The 22,374-nt window shown below is 40.7% G+C and overlaps 1 protein-coding gene across 3 annotated transcripts in view; it reads right to left on the reverse strand.

The window, feature by feature from the left end:
- atosa (atos homolog A) overlaps nt 1-22,095 on the reverse strand; it is a 46,418-nt gene extending 24,323 nt beyond the window's left edge. Inside the window, exons 1-3 of one of the 3 annotated variants that reach the window (XM_061814543.1) lie at nt 21,432-22,095; nt 21,019-21,180; nt 7,513-7,587 (exon numbers count right to left, since the gene is read on the reverse strand). In XM_061814543.1, coding sequence (XP_061670527.1) covers nt 7,513-7,587; nt 21,019-21,049 — 106 coding nt within the window. In that variant the 5' untranslated portion in view covers nt 21,050-21,180; nt 21,432-22,095. Of the gene's footprint in view, nt 1-7,512; nt 7,588-21,018 lie in introns of all 3 variants that reach the window. The other 2 variants (XM_061814542.1, XM_061814544.1) reach the window with 2 other exon arrangements.
- Between the last annotated feature and the right edge of the window lie 279 nt (nt 22,096-22,374).

Consider the following 22,374-nt stretch of genomic DNA (forward strand, 5'->3'; position numbering starts at 1 on the left):
TAAGAGATTACAGCATCTTTATGTGTGGGCTGCTAGCACAGGTCATCTAAAATGTTGTCATCGTTGAGAGTGCATCATCTTTGTGGTTTGACTGCAGGAGCCACCCTCCACCCAGTTGAACTTTACAGTAAAAAGACGTCAGCATCAAGCTCACCTTTCCTGTTTTTGTCTGCTTTGTGCCAATGCAATTAAAACCATGGAAGTGGAAGTGTGGTCTGCACACAAAGTGACATGCAAAGACTAGTCACATAGTGGAACCACAATTGTCAAAACACCTCAAACCTAATAAAATTTTGATGTCCAAAGTGTTTGGAGAAGAAAAAAAACCTGATAGAAACCAGCAGTACCTCACTGAGTGAAATGTTGTTTTTCTACTGTATACTGTATGTGTCCTGTGATTGACTTGGCGACCAGTGCAGGGTGTATGCTACCTATTACCCAATGTCAGCTGCGATAGATCTAAGTTACATGCTAAGCATGTCCCTATTGTGGACAGGCAGTGCAGAAAATTCATGGATTAATGTTTTGGGATTTTGGATTACATTTGTGGTTGATTTAATTTTACACTTATAGTTAAAGTGAGTGGCATCTGAGAGGTTTATCACTCGAGTGTGTAAAACCCTTCAGTGCTTTTTCTTGTTTTCCCATTTAACATTTATTTTTCAACTAAGTTAACAGCGTGTTCCAGTTTATGACTGTCTACCTACAAAGTCATGTAGTTATGTGCGTCGAGTATTAAGGCAATGTTCTATTTTTTTTGTTACTATTTTACAATAAATTATTTGTGTCCTAGAACAGTTTCTCAAACACTCACTGCAAGTACAACTACTATTGTGGTATCTTCCACTTGAAAGTACAATCACTCTTCTGTTTTCCAAGTTATGAGTCTTTGCATTTTTTTTTAGCTTTGTTTTGCAAACCAAATTTGAAGTACAGTAATCTTCTGCAATATCACTGTTCGCACTACACTGTCCCTCTGTGTGGAAGATTTTTTATAAGTGGCATTACATTTATTTTCTTAAAGTTCTTACATTATATTTTTTGTTATCCAGCGATCTTACTGTCACTCAATATTTTGTAAATGTAAGTGCCATAAATGCTATAAAGACACCCCTTGGATGTTATTTAAATTAAAACAAAGACCCAACATGACACGTCTGACTCACAATTTGAGACAGGGGTAAATTACCAACTGTATTACACAATAAATTAAACATAGGTGAAAGGGGATGTTATTTCAAAGCGTTGTGAAATGGGTCTAAATTATTTAATTAAAAAATAACTATGTATCCCATTCTTGTAGTGTGCACTTCAATTCTGTATTTTCTGTATTTTTTTGTTTTAGCTCCAACAAATTTTTAATTTGAAACTAACTCTTCAACTGTCATACAACAAACTTCATTAATACACTCTCAACAACTACTAGTGGAATATTTATCTATTAAGTCCTTAAACTTGAGCTGTGGCTGCCGGTCGATTTGCACAAATGCTACTTCAAAGCCATTAACTCTGAACACAAGTGTGTGCACTAGCGTGTGTCTACCTCTCCCACGCTGCAACACAAAGGGGTAGATTTTGAGCATACTTAGCAACAAGCCCTTGATTGGTCGGGGTGCCTGATTACAGTTCCAGCTGAGAACCCTTTTGTTTTGTCAACTCAGCTGCCATTATTCTCTCCACACATATACATATAAACACGTCACCACACTTTGTCCTCTCCCACACCCTTGTGATTGTTTGGCACAATCAGCAGTTGTTCATCAGCTGAGTAATACATGCTGCTGAGGTCCCATAACAAATGAACCATAACCAACTTCGGGGGCAAAAAAATAGTCTTCATGAGAACTAAGAGAATTCACCGGATGTGGAAAAAGTGATTTCTGTGGAACAACCCAGACAGATCTAATCCTGTTCAGATCAACAAATGCACAAAAAAAAAAAAGTGACACCTATTATTAAAGAGCTAAAACTGCAATTTAGCTAGTAAATCTTTTATAAAGGAATTCTTATAGATCCACTTATGTGTGCCAACCACTTCAAGAGTTCAGGACTGTATGACGATAGCCAAAACAAAGGTTGCCTATTAAGAGTGAGGCAAGTGTGTTAGGTTTCCATATTTCACCCAACAGGATCAACTGGTCAGTGAGTTTGACACAAAACTCTCCCAGATTGAACTCAAGACTAAAGGCTTAACATTTTTGTCATCATTTCTGTAACTGCAGTGGGAATAGAAAGGAATTTAATGTATTTAGACGGTGATCAAACACACGAGGAATGAGTGCATAGTGCAAGGCTTGTCCACTAGGATGTTGTCGCTATGTTACAAAAGACATAGAATGCCCTTTTTTGTTGTTAACAACAACAGTCATGGGAACTCAGGGCATGGCAAGGAAACTGACTAAGGCACTAAAAAGCACCATTTATTCAGATGAGCTCCTCTGAAACTAGGAGGCAAGCAGTTATACACTTCCACCGTATGAAAAATACTGCACTTTCCTGCGTTTTTTTCCTGTGTCACAGTAGTGAAGAGCACAGACACTGAAAAGAGGGGATGCCAACTGCCATTTTCCATCTTCAGGTATCGTGTTAGAGCAGCAACACAAGTGGGATGGTGCCTGTGAAGAAGGGTATTTGTGAAGCTGCACACCTAAGACACGTTTTACATAGCCTGGCAGAATTTATGATTTCTTGGCTAATTCTTCAGAGACTATGAACGATAAAAAAACAACAACTTTGCTTTCACTCATGCTTAGTGCTTGGGTGAAACTGTTTACTTTATTTTTAAATCATAATGATAGCTGCCCAAATGATCCTGATCAAAACTTTATATACCCCCGTTTTTAATACCGTGTATTGCCCACTTTAAATTGTATTCAAAGGCGCCTTTCCAGCCACGCAAGGTCACCATAGAAACAGTTGAATGAAATCAAGCAATACACTAAAAATAACAGAACATAAAACATCACTTAAAGTGGAAAATCAAATCAAACTTTTATAGAGCAATTTTCATAAAATTATATGCATCTCTAAGTGCTTTACATGATTAAAAATCAATCCCCCAGAACCACTCATCCACACAGATACATACACACACATACAGCAAATATGGAAAGTTTTCAGACCGCCTTTAAATTTTCACCAGAATTTTTCGCCACCAAATGGCTGCAAGATAAAAAAAAAAAAAAAAAAAAAGATATTTAAAGGGGGTCTGAATACTTTGCATACCTACTGTATACACAAAGTCAAAAAAGTAAAAACATAAAATTGTAATGACCAATGGCTGGGCACAGAGAAGTCAAGAGGGAAATACCATCTCAGCTGTCTGCTTCAGAAAATGATGAGAAATTTTACAGTGAGCAGGCGATCCAAAATAGGACTGCCTTGAATTTGGATTTGGAAAGGGTAAAGAAGACTATTCTGTGGTGATCGGGAATTGCAAAGATCAGGGGCAGAGTATCTGAAGGCTGTGTCTCCCAAGGTGGACAGACAGATGCGAAGGTGAGGTGAATAGAAGACAGATCTGAGAGAGCTGGAGGCTATGGCAATGTAAAGGAAGTCAACAAGATGTAGGGCAGAAAGGTTACTGATGGCCTTGAAGGTGCAGATCAGTATTTATATTGGATGCAGTATTGGACAGGAAGCCAGTGGAGTAGTTCCAGGGCCAATAGCCTAGAGTCAGCTTGCAGTGCTATATAAGGGGTAGAAGACAGACTGGTATTATTCGTAGGGATTATTGGAACTGAGGTGAGAAGGGATCTGGGAAGCAACAGTATTTTCCAAGATTTTTGAGAGAAATTGGAGCTCGGAGATGGGGCGGACGCTATTTAAATTATTGGGTTCAGAACCATTTTGTTCCCCACTATTGGGGTTATAGCTGGAGTTTTGAATACTATGGGAAAAATACCAGTAGAGAGAGATCAGTGTATGATGTTAGTGTTACTGACTAGGGAAGGTCGACAAGTTTTCACCAAAACAGTTGGGAGAGGGTCATGTACAGAAAAAAAAGTTAAGCCTGTCTGTGTATGGGTGGAACAGGTGAGGCAGTGAGGATAGACTAATGTAGAACAAATGAAGAATTTGCTGGTGGATCCATTTGATTTTTACATCAAAAATAACATGAGGGAATTATAGAAAGAAGATAGGTAGAAGTCATAGGGAATGGAGTCTGGTGGGCATGACGTATTGCCAAGAAGGGAGACAAGTGCCCTTGAGTTGGCTTCGTTTTTATGCGTTAGGGCTGTGTAGTAGGTAAATTCTGCTCGAGTTAACTGGTCTTTGTAATTGTTAATGACTGTACATGTCGCGTACAGTGAGTCCGAAGAGATGTCTGAGTTGACAACATTTGGATTTTAACTGTTGCACTGCAGGGGTGAAACAGGGCACAGAGATGGTGAAAGGTACATATCTGTGTTTTTTTTGTTTTGTTTTTAAGTGGAGAAACAATTGAGGAAATTAGGGTGGAAGGAGTGGTGAGTGTCTGCGTTAATGTTCTTGATGTGGTGAAAAGAGATGGCACAGGAGGATGAGGAAAAGGTTAGGTGAGTTAAAAAGTGATTAACATGATCTGAAAAGGGGAGTGAATTAGAATTGAAGTTACATGTAGTGATACAATATCCAGAATGATCCAGATCAAGAATATATCATTTTCAGTGAGGGGTAAAGTAGATGTCTGGGGGGTACGCAATCTCTGGGTAGAGGTGGAGTGCTGATGGCCAGGAATGTTGATAGCAAAGTCGCAGGAGCTCAACAACAGAGTACTGTAGGTGAGCAGTCACCAGAGAGTGGACATGGACCAAGCTGACAAACAGCACTAAGCTCCACACTTGCTCTCTGGTAGTCCACATGCTTACATAAAAATAAAACCCTTTTCTGTCCGACAACTGTTTTATAAGTTTTACATGGAGTGCTTATTGTCATCTCATTGTCACTATGTTGAAGCAGACCATTGTGGCAAATACCTGCTTCACTGATTTCTGCGTAAGAATAAAAAAAACAAAAAAGCCAAAGGTGAATAAATCCATCATATTCTGTCAAACCTCTGATACGGCTATTCAATAGTGTTGTCTACCAAAGAGTAATGTCCAACACAAGTGTAATGTGATGTTAAAAATAATAGTTACTTTAAAATCACCTGGACAGTTAAGAAAGGCATCAGGATTATGGGTCTGGCGGTTCAGCACCCTGGAACAGATTGAGTTCATCCTTGGAGGTTTTGGATGATCATTAAAAAAAAAAAAAAAAAAAAAAAGTAGTAAGTAGAAAACATGCATTAAATGTATCCAAAACCTTCCTCATAAGTAGGCTGTAGGAACAAAGTGAACACTACTTTCCTGTGACATTTACTTTTTCCATAAGCCTTCATTAACACTAACCATCACTGTTCAGAAAATGCCACAAAAATCATCTTCACAAGTGGCCTTCCTGTTAAGGTCAGCAGATTTCCTAAAAGACCATTTCTACCCCCCAAAATAAGAGTCACGCAGAACACACACCACATACATGAATGACGATTTCAAACTGGCATAGATTGTGTAGAGCGTATAATACTGCGAAAGGACAACCTGTGTCACATGTACCTGACATTATGACCTCAACATCCGTGCAAAAACATTAGAGCTGGGGCCTCAAAGCTCTGGAATGAGGTGAGAGTCCTTTTGCTAGCTCATTGTCAAATGCACATTACGCAACGTTAAACTGCAGTGAGCAAATACTGGATAAAAAGCATTGAATGATGATAACTTGTAAAAAAAAAAAAAAAAAAAAAAAAAAAATCAACAAAATGGACAAAATTTCTGTGACACTCATTTCATCTGATTATCAAGAAGGTAAAAAGCAAGAGATTCGTTTTAGTGGCCAAAGTAATTTTCAGTCTGATTACGTGGGCAGTTTTTCAGCTGTTTGCCTTCATGGTGGAAGCACCACGTCCAGTGGTGGTGTGCTCAAGACACTGGGGCAGTAGGACACACTGGTTTGTGTCTGTAACCAGAGCCAACCTTGGAATGCCTGGGCCTTTGACCTTGCCTGCGCTACACAAGCCAAATTCTAGAAAGGGGAGTCACAGAGAAGCATTCTGAGCACCAGCAAACATCAGGTCTCAAGGAAAGTGTGTCACATCAATTACATCACAATATAAATGTGTGACAATATCACCACCAGCATTTTGGTATGACGTATGAATGCTCGTCAGGCAGTAGAGGGTTTTTTCACCAGAACAGCGTGTGAGAAATGAGTATTAGGTGTTGAACTTCTCACCCGGCATTACAGCATTCCAACAGTGTTATGGATACAATACAATGTCAGATGAAATATTCAAATGCAAATGTATTTATATAGCACATTTCATACACAAGGTAACTCAATGTGCTTTAAATGATTTAAAGGATTTGAATACAAACAAAACATTTAAAACAGGGAAAAAAAACAAAATGACAAATTATATATATATATAAAATATAGGTGGTACAGCGTCGCAGCTGTACCACCACTGTTCTGCGGATCAGTGTTCAATCCCGGCCCCGTCTGTGTGGAGTTTCCATGGTCTCCCCATGTCCGCGTGAGTTTTCTGCAGGCACTCTGGTTTCCTCACAATCCCAAAAACATGCATAAAATGGATATTCTAAATTGATTATATATGTAATGAAAACTAAAACTACAATTCAAAACAGTGTGCAGTGCAAGAAATATGATTAAAAGTGGAAACACTCTAAAAAGCATGAAAAAAGAAGTTTTCAACGTGGATTTAAAAAGGTCAGGACTACAAATTTACCGAACAATTTAAAGCACCCAGTATCAGTACACAACCTCAAAGGAATACAGGATTTAAAAAAAAATACTAATACAAATTTGCTGAGTAGAGGAGAAAAAAAACCAAAATTAACTTTGTGGAACAGGATAGACTTACTACAGGGGAGCTGTATCCCAAAAATACTTACGCCAACCGATTTATTTAAAGAGATACAGTATATGTATATGGACAAAGGGGAAGGAGATAGTAGTCTCAAATTTACTGAACCCCTCATTGTGTTGTTCATAAACAATGTGCTCAACGCCTCTAAAAGTCCCAGAGGTGCTCTCTGTTGAAAGTGTAATGTATCTGCTGTGAGAAACTAGAAGATTTACTGCCAGTTTCAGATTTTCCCTTATAAATTAGGACAAGAATAAGTGCCCTTCCCATGCTGCTGCCTTTTTGCTGACCACAGGGATGGATGTCTGGCCTCTCATGCGAACACCCCCACAATACCCTTCACTAACCCCCCCAGACACACGCCCCCCCAGACACACACCCACCCACACACACACACACCACACACACACACACCACACACACACACACACCACACACACACACACACACACACACACTCCATCCCTTAAAATATCACATGCAAAGGGAAGACTGAAGCAGTTAGATGAGATGAAGGCTGCAAATCACATTCCCAGAAAAAGAGCAACCATATCTTACTCTTCCACATGTCTGGCCTTGTTTCTTTTGAAATCTACATGTCACGATACCTCCATCGATCCATCTATTCTCAAGACCACTCATCTTGGCTGAGGTCGTGGGGCTCTGGAGCTGATCCCAGTTGACTGTGGGCAAAAATCAGACAACCCCCTTAAATGGTCGCCAGTCAGTTATAGGGTACATAAAATATGCATTTACATTTACACCATCACTTAGTGGGAACTGAAACCACACTGCCTACAAAGTCAGGTGAGTGGACCACTACACCATAAGTGTCACAATAACTTTCTAGAATAAAAAACTGAAATGGTCAATGTTCCCCTTAGAAGCTGGAAAAATAATCACATGTTCTTGCTGAAAAAAAAAATAGTATTTCTTGTTTTCATTTATTATGCAGTTATTAAAGTCTGCACTAGAAGACTACCTGCGTGGTAGACCACTTTGATTATAAATGCATTTTGTTCACCTTGAACTACCCAATATAAAAAGGGCTTTATTTTTGTATTTTCAGATAGAGAACTTAGCAATCAAATTAAATGACCGTGCCAAAGAGAGACGTAAATAAAAACCTTGAGACATTCGACCAACCACTCCACAGCTTGAAAATAAACCAACTCCAGATGGCTCTGTTGTATAGCAATGACATCACCATAAATGGGTGGCAAGCTGGCAGCAGAAAGATGACCCATGTTGCTACTTTCAGCTTTCACCAGTCCGCCACTTAGACTCTGTAGCGTGTTAACGTTGAATATTGGTAATAGGTCGAGCACTTAGCATGTGCTCATCATCACTTAGAATGTGCAATATAAAATATTCCAATATTACGCAACTGCATAACCGCACTGGGAAGCCCAATTCCTTGTAGCCATGACACTTGGCTAAGCTATTTAAGATCAGACATGTCACAACAGCATCAAGGATAAATACTGGCCGAGGATTGACCCTCATTAGCCTCTTGCACACTGCCGATAAAAGCATTTTTCTGCCATTGACAGTATCAGAGCATTAACAGAGGACAAAAGCCGCTTATGTGAGAGACTATAAAACTGCATATTAATGGCCAATTCAATGAAATAAAAAGATCTAAATATGACATCAACATCGTTGCACTACAAATGAAAATCGTACCAAATGCTACATTGAACATATTGATATTAATAAAAATGTACACTTCAAAGTTAGATTTAATTCATTATAATTTCTATATATTTTTATTGCCTTAATGTTCACAATCAGGGCTGCAAATAAATTATTTTGAAAATTGAAAAACCTGTCAATATACATTTTCAATATAAGCAATACATTTGCTCGTTGATCCATAGAACAAAAATATTTTAAATTTAGAGTGCATAAAATACATAAGCTAATTTTGATTGAGTTCATTCTTTGGGAGTTCATTGTTTGGTACGTAATGTCAGAAAACAGGGTAAATGTTGACGATAGTTTCCCAACGTAAATGAAGATGTCACATCTTAGATGAAACAATTATCTGCCTTCATGTAGGACTACCGAAATCTGACAATATTACATTACGACACCAAAACGAAAAACCTACATACAAGAATATAAAAAAGTCCATATCAAGAGTATATTTTGAAGGAAAGGTCCACATTATCATCTACTACAGTGTTTTTCAACCTTTTTTGAGCCACGGCACATTTTTTTACATTGGAAACATTTTGTGGCACACCACTAACCAAAAATGTTACAAAAAGACACTCTGTATAGTATATTTAATTACTATATAATTTCTCAATTTATTTATACTCAGTCGGTGTGAAACCTGAGCCTGTTTAGATGAACACAAAGCCGATATCCTGGCAGGAATAGAAGAAAGACACACACGAAGCTCTTCTTCAACAGCTCTCAGTCTCTCTTTAGACTTTAGCTATCACTTTAACCGCATCAGGGCCGACCATCTCGTTGACAATGGCTTTACAGGCAGGTAGTATTAATATCTGCCACAGTGTGCGGCTTTTTTGATTTAGCAACAAGTTCGGCGACTAGGTAACTAGCTTTGAGCGCTTTCTCATTTACCTTTGTGGTTTTTCTCATAAACGTTGCCTGTTTCTCTGTGTTTACACGCAGGCGAACAAAATAGTCTATCGGCTTGTTTTGAAGCGATGGGTGTGTCGTTTGGAGATGGCGTTTAAGTTTGCTTGGCACCATGGCGCTGTTGGGTAGCTTCTCGCCACACACCAGGCATAACGGAATAGGTGTCGTCTCATCCCCGGTGAAAGTAAATCCAAACCAAAGATAGCTTTCACTATATTGCCTTGAGCTCACCGTCTTTGCTTTCTTTATCCCACCACTCATACTAGGGCCTTCATCCGGGTCAGAATCTTGTCCAGGGCCCAGTTCGGAGTTTGCAGTTGTCCTTTTTAAAAACTTCTCCATGACTGTCACCACGGCCTCTCAGGTGCATCACTAATTCTCTTGGAGGAACGAGGCAATCAGGTACGTGTTGCCACACGGACAAATATTACATTACTCTGCCAGCCTTTACAGCACGGACACTGGACACTGACATAATATTTGCAGAAAATTATTAATAAATGTTAATTTAAAAAAAGAAGTTATATTGGATAATTTCTCACGGCACACCTGACGATCTCTCACGGCACACTAGTGTGCCGCGGCACAGTGGTTGAAAATCACTGATCTAGTATGTATTTATTGTGATATTTAAGCAGTGTAGTTATGGTTGGCTTGTAACCAATCAGTCACATTCAAAAATCTTTTCGTATGTATTATTGTCAAGTAAAACAACTGGAATGTGTATCTGCTGATATGTACAGTTGTGCCCATACGTTTAAATCCACTGGAGAATTATTTTGTTCCAATTTTTATTATTTTTATTTAAATATGACTCATGACTGAAGAGGGACCACCTTATTTTCTTTATAGATCTGTTTTGTTTAATGGTTTTGCATTGCTGAAATGCTGTAGTTTAATTTGAATCCCATTATAGATAACATTCAATGTGTTTTTACCCTATTCTTCATGTTTTAATAAAAGCGTACACATTTTACAAATTCTGCCTTGGTGTGTAAACAAACATTTGGACATAACTGCAATTTTCTCATTAAAAAAATGTAGGGCTGCATTTAATCAGACCAAGTAACTGAAGAGAACGTTATAAGGGTTAAAAAGTGGTTAACCTCAGAAAAATAGAGTTAGTAGGTAAATCGATAGAACGCCAGCATGTTGACATAAAACATTGCTAGCACTGGCCTAAGCTAGTGAGTTATGTTGCCTGCTTACGAGCCATATTAGAAGTATGTGAAACTTTCACCAAGCTCTCCTTGAATGTCCTCTAAAGCACCCGGGGATTACACCCAGGGTTCATACTCAGTCTGACCCAAAAAATTTAAGGGCTTTTTAGGGGCATTCTTAGGGGCTGACACGAAAATTTTAGGGCTAACACGGAAAAAATTTAGGGCCGACACGAAAAATTTAGGGCCATCGTGGGAAATCAAGAGTAAGGAAAAAAGACTTACCCAATGGTGCCATCAACAGTTCTTGGTTCATTAAATGTTCCAGTATCTCAGTACCTGTGACAGTGATCACATGTCACCCCTTGTGGTAGTTCTCATTGATATGACCATTGTCAACGTCTTCACATGACAGCATACAGAAAAACAAATTCTAACTACAATTGCAACTATATACACAAATGTCTTTTACTGATGTCTGTTTCAGCACCCTTACTCTCGCTCCTTGAGCCTACCCAGTGCCTCCTCTATTTGTTGCTGCAGAGGTGCCAAAGTGGCTCTCTTGTCCTTTGCTCTCCCTCTGAGTGCATTGGCCTCAGTGATAAACCTCAGATTCCTCTTTTCTTCTGCCTCCTCACACAGCCTGTCAGCCTTCTCAATAAGCGATGATATGTCAGTCTCGATCTGGCTTTTTTGGCTTTGAGGCAGTAGAGATGAAAAGTGGGCAGCGATGCCAAATGTAGCCAGGTACGAAGTCTTCCTTTCCCCACAGTGGTAGTTTTTAGCAATGTCACTGTCTGGGAACATGACTGCAAACACTTTTGAATTATTTTCACAAGATTTGTAACTGTAATGGCTGCAGATCACTTTTAAAGTCCACACGATGTCTGCCTTTAACGAGTCCGTCTTCGTGTATTGAACTACGTTCATAAAGCCTGACTTCTGGCTGGTTGAAGTCGATGGCTGAACAACTGTAGGTGTGCATTAGGGATCGCAATGGTTTTTAAAACAGAAACCGTAATCGGACTTTCGAAATCGGTTAAAATTTCCAATCATTTCTTCCGGTTCCGGTACTCCACATTGCGCTATTTTTTCAATTTCCACTTTTTTCAAGTTTCGCTGTTAGAGTAAAGTTGGACTCAAAAGAACATTCAGTTAAATCAAAGAAACATCAAACATGGCATCGAGGAAACGCTCGGTATACTTTCATGCCCTTTCTGAAAGTCCAAAAGAAGAATGTCAACATTAAAACATTTTTCCAAAAAAATAACAAAAATTTAACTTACGCGAGTGCGTTGTTGAAAGCCACATTCAACAAGCTTGTTTGTCAATATTGTATACAAACTACCCCATTACCGCGGAGTAAATTAACGATCGATGGTGTAGCGCCGGAGAAAAGGAGTCGGAGGAAAAGGAACAAAACTTGTTTTATTGGCAGACATCAAAACACTACTCGCATAAAGGGGGGGGAACTCTGAACTCGTCACTCCGGAAGAACAACAACAAAAACAGTCCGTGCGGAACCCCGCACCCCAACTCGAGGTCCCGCGAATTATGTAAACACCACTATGGTACCGGTTTTTTGCTACAGCTGTTCGATTAAAACCGGTTATGAACGTAAGCGTTTTTTTGCGATCCCTCGTGCACATGCACTGCTGGCACCACTGCCTGAAGTTGATGCTTCACTATCTTGATATTTTAGAAACAGATTCATACCAACAGAAGATGCGAGAGTCTTCGCCAAATCAGTGTGTCTCCTGTTTTTCCGGTGCAACTCCAGCACTTTGACGCCAATCTTTTCAAGCTGGTAACGCTGCTTGCACAGATGGCAGTAAAACATGTGCCTATCTTTTGGATCACGACGAACCCAGTTCCCAAACTCCTTTACTTTCAACCCAAGCTTCTTGAAAAATGCACTTCCCCGTGATACAAGTTGGATCGATGAAAGAACTACGCTACGTCGTAACGAAGACGAAGTGAAATGGCTACTCATGGAAACAAACAATGGAATATCGACAAGATGGCGACTAGTTGTCAACACGGTGACTTCTGTTGACAATTTCCGGCTGTTTTGGACGCCAGACGGATCGCTATTTTTTTTAAAATAAAAGATTTATTTATTTTCTAGGGAGAATTTTGGCGGTAGAGGTCCTCCCTTTGATTTTTTTTTTTTTTAATTTAAGGCCTTTTTAGGGGCTTGACCGGTTTTCGCGGATTTTAAGGACTTTTAGGAGCCCCTAAATGCACCTTCGAAAATTTAGGGGTTTTTAGGGACTTTTAGGGCCGCGTGCGAACCCTGACACCACATTTCTGGGCTGCCTTGTTTGAAGGGTTATAATTTACTGTAAAGTGTATCATCGGTGCTAATATTTTTACTTTATCTTTTCTTATCATCGTATGCTAGCACTTATGTCATCAGACAATTCTTAATTTGGTTTACGTCACAGTGCACAATCAAATGTTTTTTTTTACGGGAAGCCATGTTGGGAAATATCGATAAACCAAGCCTGAAGCGATTGCTGTTCACTAATAGCAAAATTGGACTATTAGCAGCAAAAGAGTACAAAGGTGCATGCAGATGGCTTCAAAACAGGTGAAAGTTGTGTGACAGAGGCGAGCACCTGTTGTTGATGCCACTGGCTGTGGGATAAATCACAGCCAGAGGATCCAGCAAAGAGAATACAGGGCAAGACAGGTGCTGGGTACGTCACTCTGCATTATCTGGCCCTCTTTGTCAGCGAAAGTTAAGAGTCGCTGATCCGCTTGCATGAGTCTGGGACATCTCAGGTCAGCTGTAATCTGTCTGAGGGCATAACAGTAGGCAGCCAGCAGAGTGGAGTTGGGCAGTGGAATGCATAACTGCCACATGCAAAAAAGATCGCCATATATACATAAACAGCAGAAAGCAGTGCTTGGAAGCTGAATAGGGCATTGTTGGATATTTGTCTCAGGAAAGATCATTATCTGTTGTCAACAGAAATCCCACGGCAGAGTTATCAGATTTATTCACTCAAGGACCCAGTTTAAAAATAATGATCATATTAAAGGCCAATGTTTTTACTCAATGATGAAATTATTTTTTACTCCTCTTTTTTCATGGCAACCACATGACAATGATGAGCAAAACAAAGCTTTTTAAGAGTAAATTTTCACAAAATGCGTGAGAGGTTTTGTTGATGAAATAATCAGTCGGTGGTCTATCAGATGTTCAAAATGCATGCTGTACAAAAGACTTGGGCTGTTTGTATTTTGAGGCAAGCAATATTTGGGCTGCTAATCCTCGGGTCCTCTGTGGCTCATGTAACTTCATGGTCAAGCAACCGAGCAAGAGGTACCGGTCACTATATACAACGTGTGTTAAGCTACTCCCCCCGACACTTGACCTTGAGCAGTATAAGATATAAATATGTGTACACACATCATGGTCATTTGGCAACGATCAACAATATCAAATACTAAATGGACAGGACGACTGGTCACAATCAAAAGAAAGATGAATATGGCAGTACAAATAAGCACGTACAGCTATATCCTGGATGAAGACCTTCTCGAGAGTGCTCACAACCTCAGACTGGGCCGAATGTTCACCTTCCAAAAAGACACTGATCCCAATAACACAGCTAGAGTAACAAAGTTGTGCCTTTGGAAAAACTCTGTGATTGCTCTTGCATGGCCCAGTCAGAGCCCTGACCTAAACTCAAACGAACATCGCTAGAGAAACCTGAAAATGGGTGTCCACTAACATTCATTATCCAACCTGACAGAATTGGGGAAGATCTGCAAGGAGGACTGGCAGAGGATCCCCAAATCCACATGTGGAAAAAACTTGTTGCTTCATTACCATTTTTTTCCGTCACTATAGGGTGCTAGTTACATGAATGAGGAAATTATTAACTTAAATCATTTTACCAAACAGCTGAAATAGAGTGAAAGTTTTAAGGGGGTCTGAATACTTTGCATACTGACTGTTAAAAAAAAAAAAAAAAAAGCTTCATTAGTACTTTGACTAAAGGGTGTTTGAGACTTAATAGGACAAACCCTCTTCCCCTCAGTGGTCCATGCAGTCTAGGGTTTTCTTTATGGGACCTGTAAAAAGTGCTTGGTTGAGCCACACATATCAACAGTCCAATTGGTTATTCGGAGCACAATGTTCAATGTGCTCTCCCACACTGACCTGACTCATCCCACAACCCGCAGCAAAACAAGGAGGTCAGAGGACTTTGGTTAGCACGGCACAAGTGCTCGTGTTTTGCTTCCCCTCAATAACATAACCATGTCTCGTATCATGCAACAGAAGCATGCTACATAATCTCAGCACAAATTGAGATTGTTTCAACATTATCCTTTTTTTTTTACATAATACTAACTCTAATCCTGCAATCAGAAGTTTCCGGTCTGCTTTATGCAGTTTTCCTTTGAAAAGATCTGATTTATTCCCCCAAAAAAGGTTGATGTACACTGAGCAGACACCAGACTCAGGACAGCTGCACAATCTATTCAGTTTTAATACCATGTGAAATGGAATTATGAATTTAGACACCTCTCAGTAGATGCAGCACAATCCCAGCATTATATTACAGTCGCAATTACATGCAACCATTCTTAAATGAAGTGACCACTGACTATCACAGGCAGGTTCTTTGAGTCATTCACAATTTGGTCAATTAATGCGACTTGCCTTTCAACTTCCAATTGACAAAACAGCATTTTGTAGTTTCACAGGGTTTGACATTAACTGTTGGCCCGATGGTATGCAGCCAGTAAGCTGGTGCGTCGGGAAAGCGTTATTAGGAAATCCACTTGTTTTGTAGGCAGGACATGCCCCGCTGTAACATGAGTGCTTCCTGCATCACAGAAAGGGCAGGCTGCGCAGATGTAACGAGATAACCATTCCAAATATGCGTCACAATTGTAGAAATTTTTTAAAAACTTTAAAGCTCGGGTTTTCATCCCTATAAACATTCTAAAATAGATATTGTAATGAAAAATACATATAACAGGATTCACTTCAATGTCTCTACGGGAAAAAAAAAAAAGTGAGCGGAGAGCGCGTCATCCATGCACAAAGTTGCGCAATTGAGTGTCCCTCGACATCCAAGTGGTCGCCATATTAATCGCGTCATGTCCTTGACGTCATTGTCACTTCCGCCGTTGAAAACGAGCAGTGCCTGCTACTACGGAAGTCGAACAACAGAGATATTCGCATTTTTCCGACGCCCCTTCTGACACCGAAGTTCTTTTCGAAAAGGACAACACAACCGAGTGAGTTACCGGGGCAATATTACAATATTGTTTCGAGCCCTCAGGGCAATATTACACTATTGTTTCGAGCCGTATTCAGATGATATCCGATCACGGCCAAACCACATCCCGACCGATCCACTCCCGCGGTGGAGATGAGCCATCGCGGCACCTCGCAGCCGGCCGGTGTGGCTTATGACAGAGCCGAGCGGTGCTGCTTTAGTCACAGTCGAGCCGGGGCGCTTTATGCGTGCACGCGACTGAGTAACTCATTCTCGGCTGGGTTCTTCAGAGCCGCCCCCGTCGCAAAGCCCGACGTGCAGCCTTCGTAGAAGCTGTGACCGCCGAACGCAGAGCCTCAGCCAGTGTGGCTGAGTTTCGGAGCCCGTGGTGGCATATAAGGAGGAGGTGGAGCCTGGCTATGTTGCTTTTAGGGGTATGTTCAAAGTCGCTGCAGTACTCGATGAACACTATCGAGACATTGTTGGCTGGGCGACGCGCACATCAACACATTTCATACGCGGATCTTTTGCTACCTTATGAGAGAGACCGATTACGTGGTCCGCCCCAAACTATATATATTTTTTTGGAGCTGCATATACACCTACCTGTTATTTGGAACCCACGAAGCTCTCGTCCTCTGCACCCGTCCAATCCATTTTTCACAACGAACAGGGTCTCTTTAAACTCTATGAAGGGTAATTCTATTCTCCCGAGTGTTCAAACAATGTCCAGCAATGCAATGAGCCGGCATTTTGGCTAACATGAAGGAACAACGAGCTACCTTCCCGGAGGTAAAACTAATGGAAACAAACAAGTCCACTAGGGGGCGCCTCTGTCCTGTACGTCACTTCCTGCTTCTCAAAAACAAATCCCTCGAGAGGATTTTCATGGCGGGTGTTACAGAAAGCTGTATACGTCAAAATCATGTTTTGTGGTGAAAAAACTCACGGGCCCATATTGGCTGTGGGTTTTTCCATTAATAATATACCAAAAATCATCCGTTTGACGACACTTGAGCTTTAAGCGGCACTGTGGACCAACTAGTTAGCACATCTGCCTCTCAGTTCTGAAGACTGGGATTCAAATCCCTGCCTTGCCCATGTGGAGTTTGCCTGTTCTCCCCGTGCCAGCATAGGTTTTCTCCAGGCACTTTGGTTTCCTCCTACATTACTAAAACATTCATTTATTGAAGTCTCTAAATTGCCCATGGGCGTGAATGTGAGTGCAAATAGCTGTTTGTTTCTATGCGCTCTGTGATTGGTTGGCGACCAGTTCAAAGTGGACCCCGCCTTTTAGTGAGGATAAGCGAAGCGAATAAATAATGTTACAGCGTTAATATCTTTTCTACAGTAAGAGATAGCATATGCCTGGACAAGTCAGGACAAATCCTCTCAAACCTAAAAAACTGAATAACGTGCCTCAAACCATGGTGAAATCGTCTGATCTGTTACCCTTCATGCTCAGTTCTTACGCACGCACCTTCTTTCAGCAAACGCACTGCAATGTTTAGAGCAATGCAGGTCAAGGGGTAAAGACAAGAGAAGGCATCTGGGCAGAGAGCATCCCAAACGAGTTCACCAACATTGGAGCGGTACAGCATGTTCTACATGTACAATAGCGTGCCGGTGACTGCCAATCACTGAGTAGACTTACTGCCGTGAGCCAGCATACTGACACAAGCTGCCAATTTGAACATAGCAGCCGACGACGCGCCAGGAGGACATGGTGATAGCCCATAGTGGTTACCGCACGCACGAGTATAAAGAGGCCGTTACCTGAGCAACATGTCTGCTGCCACTCCTTTAGATGGGAAACAAACATTTCTCTCTTTGAGACACGAGTCAAAATGTTTTGATTTTAGTCTACAAAAAGGCATTTTTATATCAATAAACTGAAAAACAACCTTTCTTGTTTTTAGTTTAAAAAAAAAAGAAATGATAAAATTGTGTTGTTCAGCAGTGGTTTTCAGACAAATATTTAATTTGATTATGACTAGAACTGCATTAGTATCAGTTAATGATAGATTACGGCATGTTCTGACTGACACCACACATCCTATTATCTAATTCATGGATGCAGCGTCACTTTGTGAAAGCACACAGTGCAGAAATCCGGCCTTGCTGGGTTCTGTGTAGAAGGCAAAGGCAGATGACAATCTACTTATGTTTTACCCCTAATGTGGAAGTTATGTAGAAACTCTTTGTTAAAAAAGCTTGAGTCTTGATTAGCAAGGCGTTTGAGCGTGTAGTGTTTCATGAACTGATGGCCTGGCATGCATTTGACACTAGTTTTTCAGGTCTCAATGCCAAGGACTGTTTTGACAACGCTGTCGCCTGGACAGTGCCACATTGACTTTCGAGTGTAATTTGTTCCGTGACTGAGCATGTGTGTCAATCGACTCTTATCTCAACTAATGTTGCAGTGCTGTACCTAATGCTCTCTCGTACCTAAAATTTAAGCTTGTAACTCATAGCAAAGCGCATTACATCGATATCCCTATCATTCATCTTAAGATAAATGTACCAATATGCTCAATATGCTTTAAGGAAAAGGAATGTTTGTTTACATGACTGGTTCATTTATTTTATATACTTGTGTACTGCATTTACTTTCTATACTTGTATACTATATACCCGAGTATCTTCAAACGTATTCTCAAGCATATTTAGACAAGTTAAAACAATGACGTCTAGGGGGCATTCAAGGATTGGCAACTGACATAAAATAAGGTCAAATCAACACATCATCATCCACATAACAGAAATAATGGGTGCTAACATTCTGTAATTAAATTACTTGATTCCAATTAAATTACATTAATAAATACTAATAATGATCTTTACTCTTACTTTCTCACTGTCGCAGCTATATGGATGGGTCTTATCCAGAGTCTACTTGTCTTTTCCTTTTTCTTGTTTTTTTTCCCCATGCTGCGTTGGTTGAACGAGTCATGCTCTTTATGTACATTCTTTAGGCACCCGATCAAATTTGTAGTATTGAAGCATTTAGATGTTCCTTATTATGTACTTCAGTTGTACATGGACTGCAAATATCTTGTGTGTTGTTTGTCTGAGACAATAATAGTGACCACTCCTATACAGATGACATGTTTTTTTCACCTACAAGAAAATATGTAGATATTGGTTGTCAGACAGTTACAGTATGTGGCTAAAAGACACAGAACAAGGCTAAAAAGAAACTACCTTTAGAATTCAGAAACGATAGCGACATTCCCATGTCTTGTCCGGAGCCAATCGTTGACATCATTGATCAGATCAGCGAATGATGACATGCTACCGATCAGGCCCATCAGATCATTGTAAAGTATAATAATTGTTGTCCACTTTTGGTTGTCATCCTCATGAGCTATACTGTATGATCTGTAACTTTATGAGTATATGTGGCTTTAAAAGGAGGAGTCTGACCTGTTAAGTGATGTGTACATCAGCAAGTAGAGTTGGTTGTGGTCTCCTCAATTTAACCATAGCATGCCTGAATGTGGCATGACTGGTCGTGTATGAATGTGCTTTATACGCATTTCTTTTGTTACTCTTTGTTCAATAGAGCAGGTCTAAGTGCACCGGATGGTTCTATCTATCCTTAATATGGACATAATACTTTTAACAAGGGATGGTAGTCTATATTAAATTAGCTAACATCAATATGTTCCTTTGTGTTGGATACCATAGTTGTGCTTGTTTGGTACGCCTATTCTGCTTAACATTAGACACAATACACTTTACATTCCTTTGTAAAATTATCCCAACCTGTCTTGTCCGTTATGGACTCTCTTCTTCGGGCCGGCGCCCTTTTAAACTTATTTCTACATGAAGAGCTCAGTGCATATGAAGTGACAGTCAATATGTAAAAATGTTCCCTGTGAAGTGTCAGGGCAGAGCGTTTTCTTCTGCCTTTTTTATTATTAAATTTTTCGATTATGCGGATCAGCCCTATACAGAGCTGTCAACTCTCACTAGTAACATGTAGTTGTCCTCCAAGTGACGACAAAGAGCATACAGATACAGCTCCATGTACCAGTTAGTGGAACACAAAATCTGAAATGGCTTTCCATTGAGCAACACTCATAACTCGGAAAACTCAAATGTTGGTGCACTCGTAAGTCAAAGCTCTATGTGAAATGCTAAGACAGACAAATCCAGTTTTTATGACACGGTTAAAGTGTAAATGTAACATCAACGTGAATTCTGCCACCAGTCTGACAAAAAAAGGCACAGACACACAGACACACACACAGACACAGACACACACACACACACACACACACACACACACACACACAACACACACACACACACACAAGAGAACACGGCCGTAAATCATCTCTCCATCGCTCAATCGGTCATGACCATCTTGGCGGCACGACAGCCGCTGCCGCCTGCTCACTGTTCACAGTTGACCCAGCATGCCGTGCTGCATTATAGGAAGCTATAATTACCCAAGCGTCAATCCCCTTTATAAATAGATTTTTTTGTTTGTTAGTTTGGGTGTTTTTTTGCTCGGCCTCATCATAGAAGATGTCTGCTTCTGTCGAGAGAACACCGCCAAGGCAATTACGTGAAAAGGTGACAGTGGAGGTGCATGTCACCACCACTATGTCTCTTTCTTAACCTCGTCACAAGCCCATGATTGACTGCAGCCAATCTCATCACAGCTCTGTCACTAGTTTAAAAATCAATCACTAAATGCAGATTTTTTTTTTTCGTGTTCAGGGATGCAGACCGTGTCTCCAAATGAATGCCTCAGTGGAATTAACATAATCACAAACATGGGGCGTCCCGCGTCCCCGCCCCCACTTGTCCCTGTTTCACCCTCATCACTGCTGCAGACGTAAACAGGTTGCAGAGCATAAGGCGGTTGCCTCATTTCCACAACAGGGTTGTACTAAAACAAGGAAAACAAACAAGCTGCCACGGAGCAGGAGATAAATGGGTGTCTTCATTTGCTGGTGACAACATATACATGGATACAGTGAGGAAACACAGTGACATCATGTCTCTGAGAAACTACCTCAACACATATGGATGCAGTGAGGTAACACAGTGACATCATGGCCACTTTTTGAGGTGTTCAACCTACCTCTCTCGGGCTTCATGTTGTCCAATGTCATCAGGCTCGATGGCTCGTCTCCCCCCTCAGTAAGTCCTCTTTCGACAGCAAACAACAGCCCTCAAGTATCTTCTATGAGCTCGGCGTGAGCAAGCCCCTTTGCGGCGCAGCCTGGCTGGGGCTGGCTTGGCCCTATCCCGCAACAAAGCGTCGCTTTGTTAGCATGCTACTGTACGCTGCCATTTTGTTCAAAAAGACACCTGCGAGCCCCACAGCTAAAAAGCCGAGCCTCACTCGGGAGGGATTGGAGGTGGTGGCCGGCCAAATAGCTTGGTCGAAGCGACAGTCTCTTTTGTCCAACTGGCGAGCTGGACTATAGTGACAGCTCCCTTTTAAATTCCACCACGTGAGCCATATTCGCGTCGTAACACAGCTAAGAGCACCTCAAATTCGACGCGGACATGTTCGGCGCGTCTTCTCGGTTGGTCGCCATCGACTTAGCCGCTGTTGACTCCTCATTTGAAAACTTTTCTCCCCCACAACAACACCGCCGCCGCCGCCACCTCCAACAAAAAAAGAAATGGCAGGACTAGGCTAAAGCTAAGGCTAGCGTTGCACACGAGCGAGCCAGTCGACTGCTCAACGGACGACGAAACACAACCAAGTACGGATGAAAGGAACACAGCGAGCCTGCCTCGTCGTGATGCTTATTACAGACTGACCCACTCTTCTTCCACCTCCTCCTCCTCCTCAACACACACTCCTCCATGGCTTCTTTCCCTCCCCACTCGGCTTGTCAAAACTAGTGATGGATCGTTGGCGAACGAGCAGGCTCAAAGGAACGGATCTTTCACGCGATTCTTTGCCTCTAATGCATGATGTAATAACTTGTTTGGTTGATACATTGAAAAGTTTATCAAAAATGTTAGCAGGGTAACCATGGAAAGATGGATACTGAATTATAAACAAGTTAATGGCAAGTCATAGACGTAAGAACGCGAGTATGAATGATTATTTTAGTAGCAGCATAACGTTTTTCATCGAATGAAAAAAATAGTAAAATCATCTTATTTTGACGAATGATTGTACGATTACTTATGATTAATTAAATTGACACAATTAAGCACAATTTATTCTTACATAAAATACAACAATTTGAATACAAAACTATGACATTTTATTTGTATTGATTTATTAATCATAAAATCCTGATAAACATTTAATGAGCACTAGTCACAATTTTAATTATACTGTAATTTACAACTGCACGTATTTTACCATGTTATTTATTCTTGAAATCAAAAGTGGCCCCCAGAGCTGAAACGTTTGCATACCTGTTTAGAAATGATAAGCAAAAAAGCAAAATATCTGTCATTTGGTCATTTT

This window comes from Syngnathoides biaculeatus, chromosome 3 (genome assembly GCF_019802595.1).
Source record: "Syngnathoides biaculeatus isolate LvHL_M chromosome 3, ASM1980259v1, whole genome shotgun sequence".
Taxonomy (NCBI): Eukaryota; Metazoa; Chordata; class Actinopteri; order Syngnathiformes; family Syngnathidae; genus Syngnathoides; species Syngnathoides biaculeatus.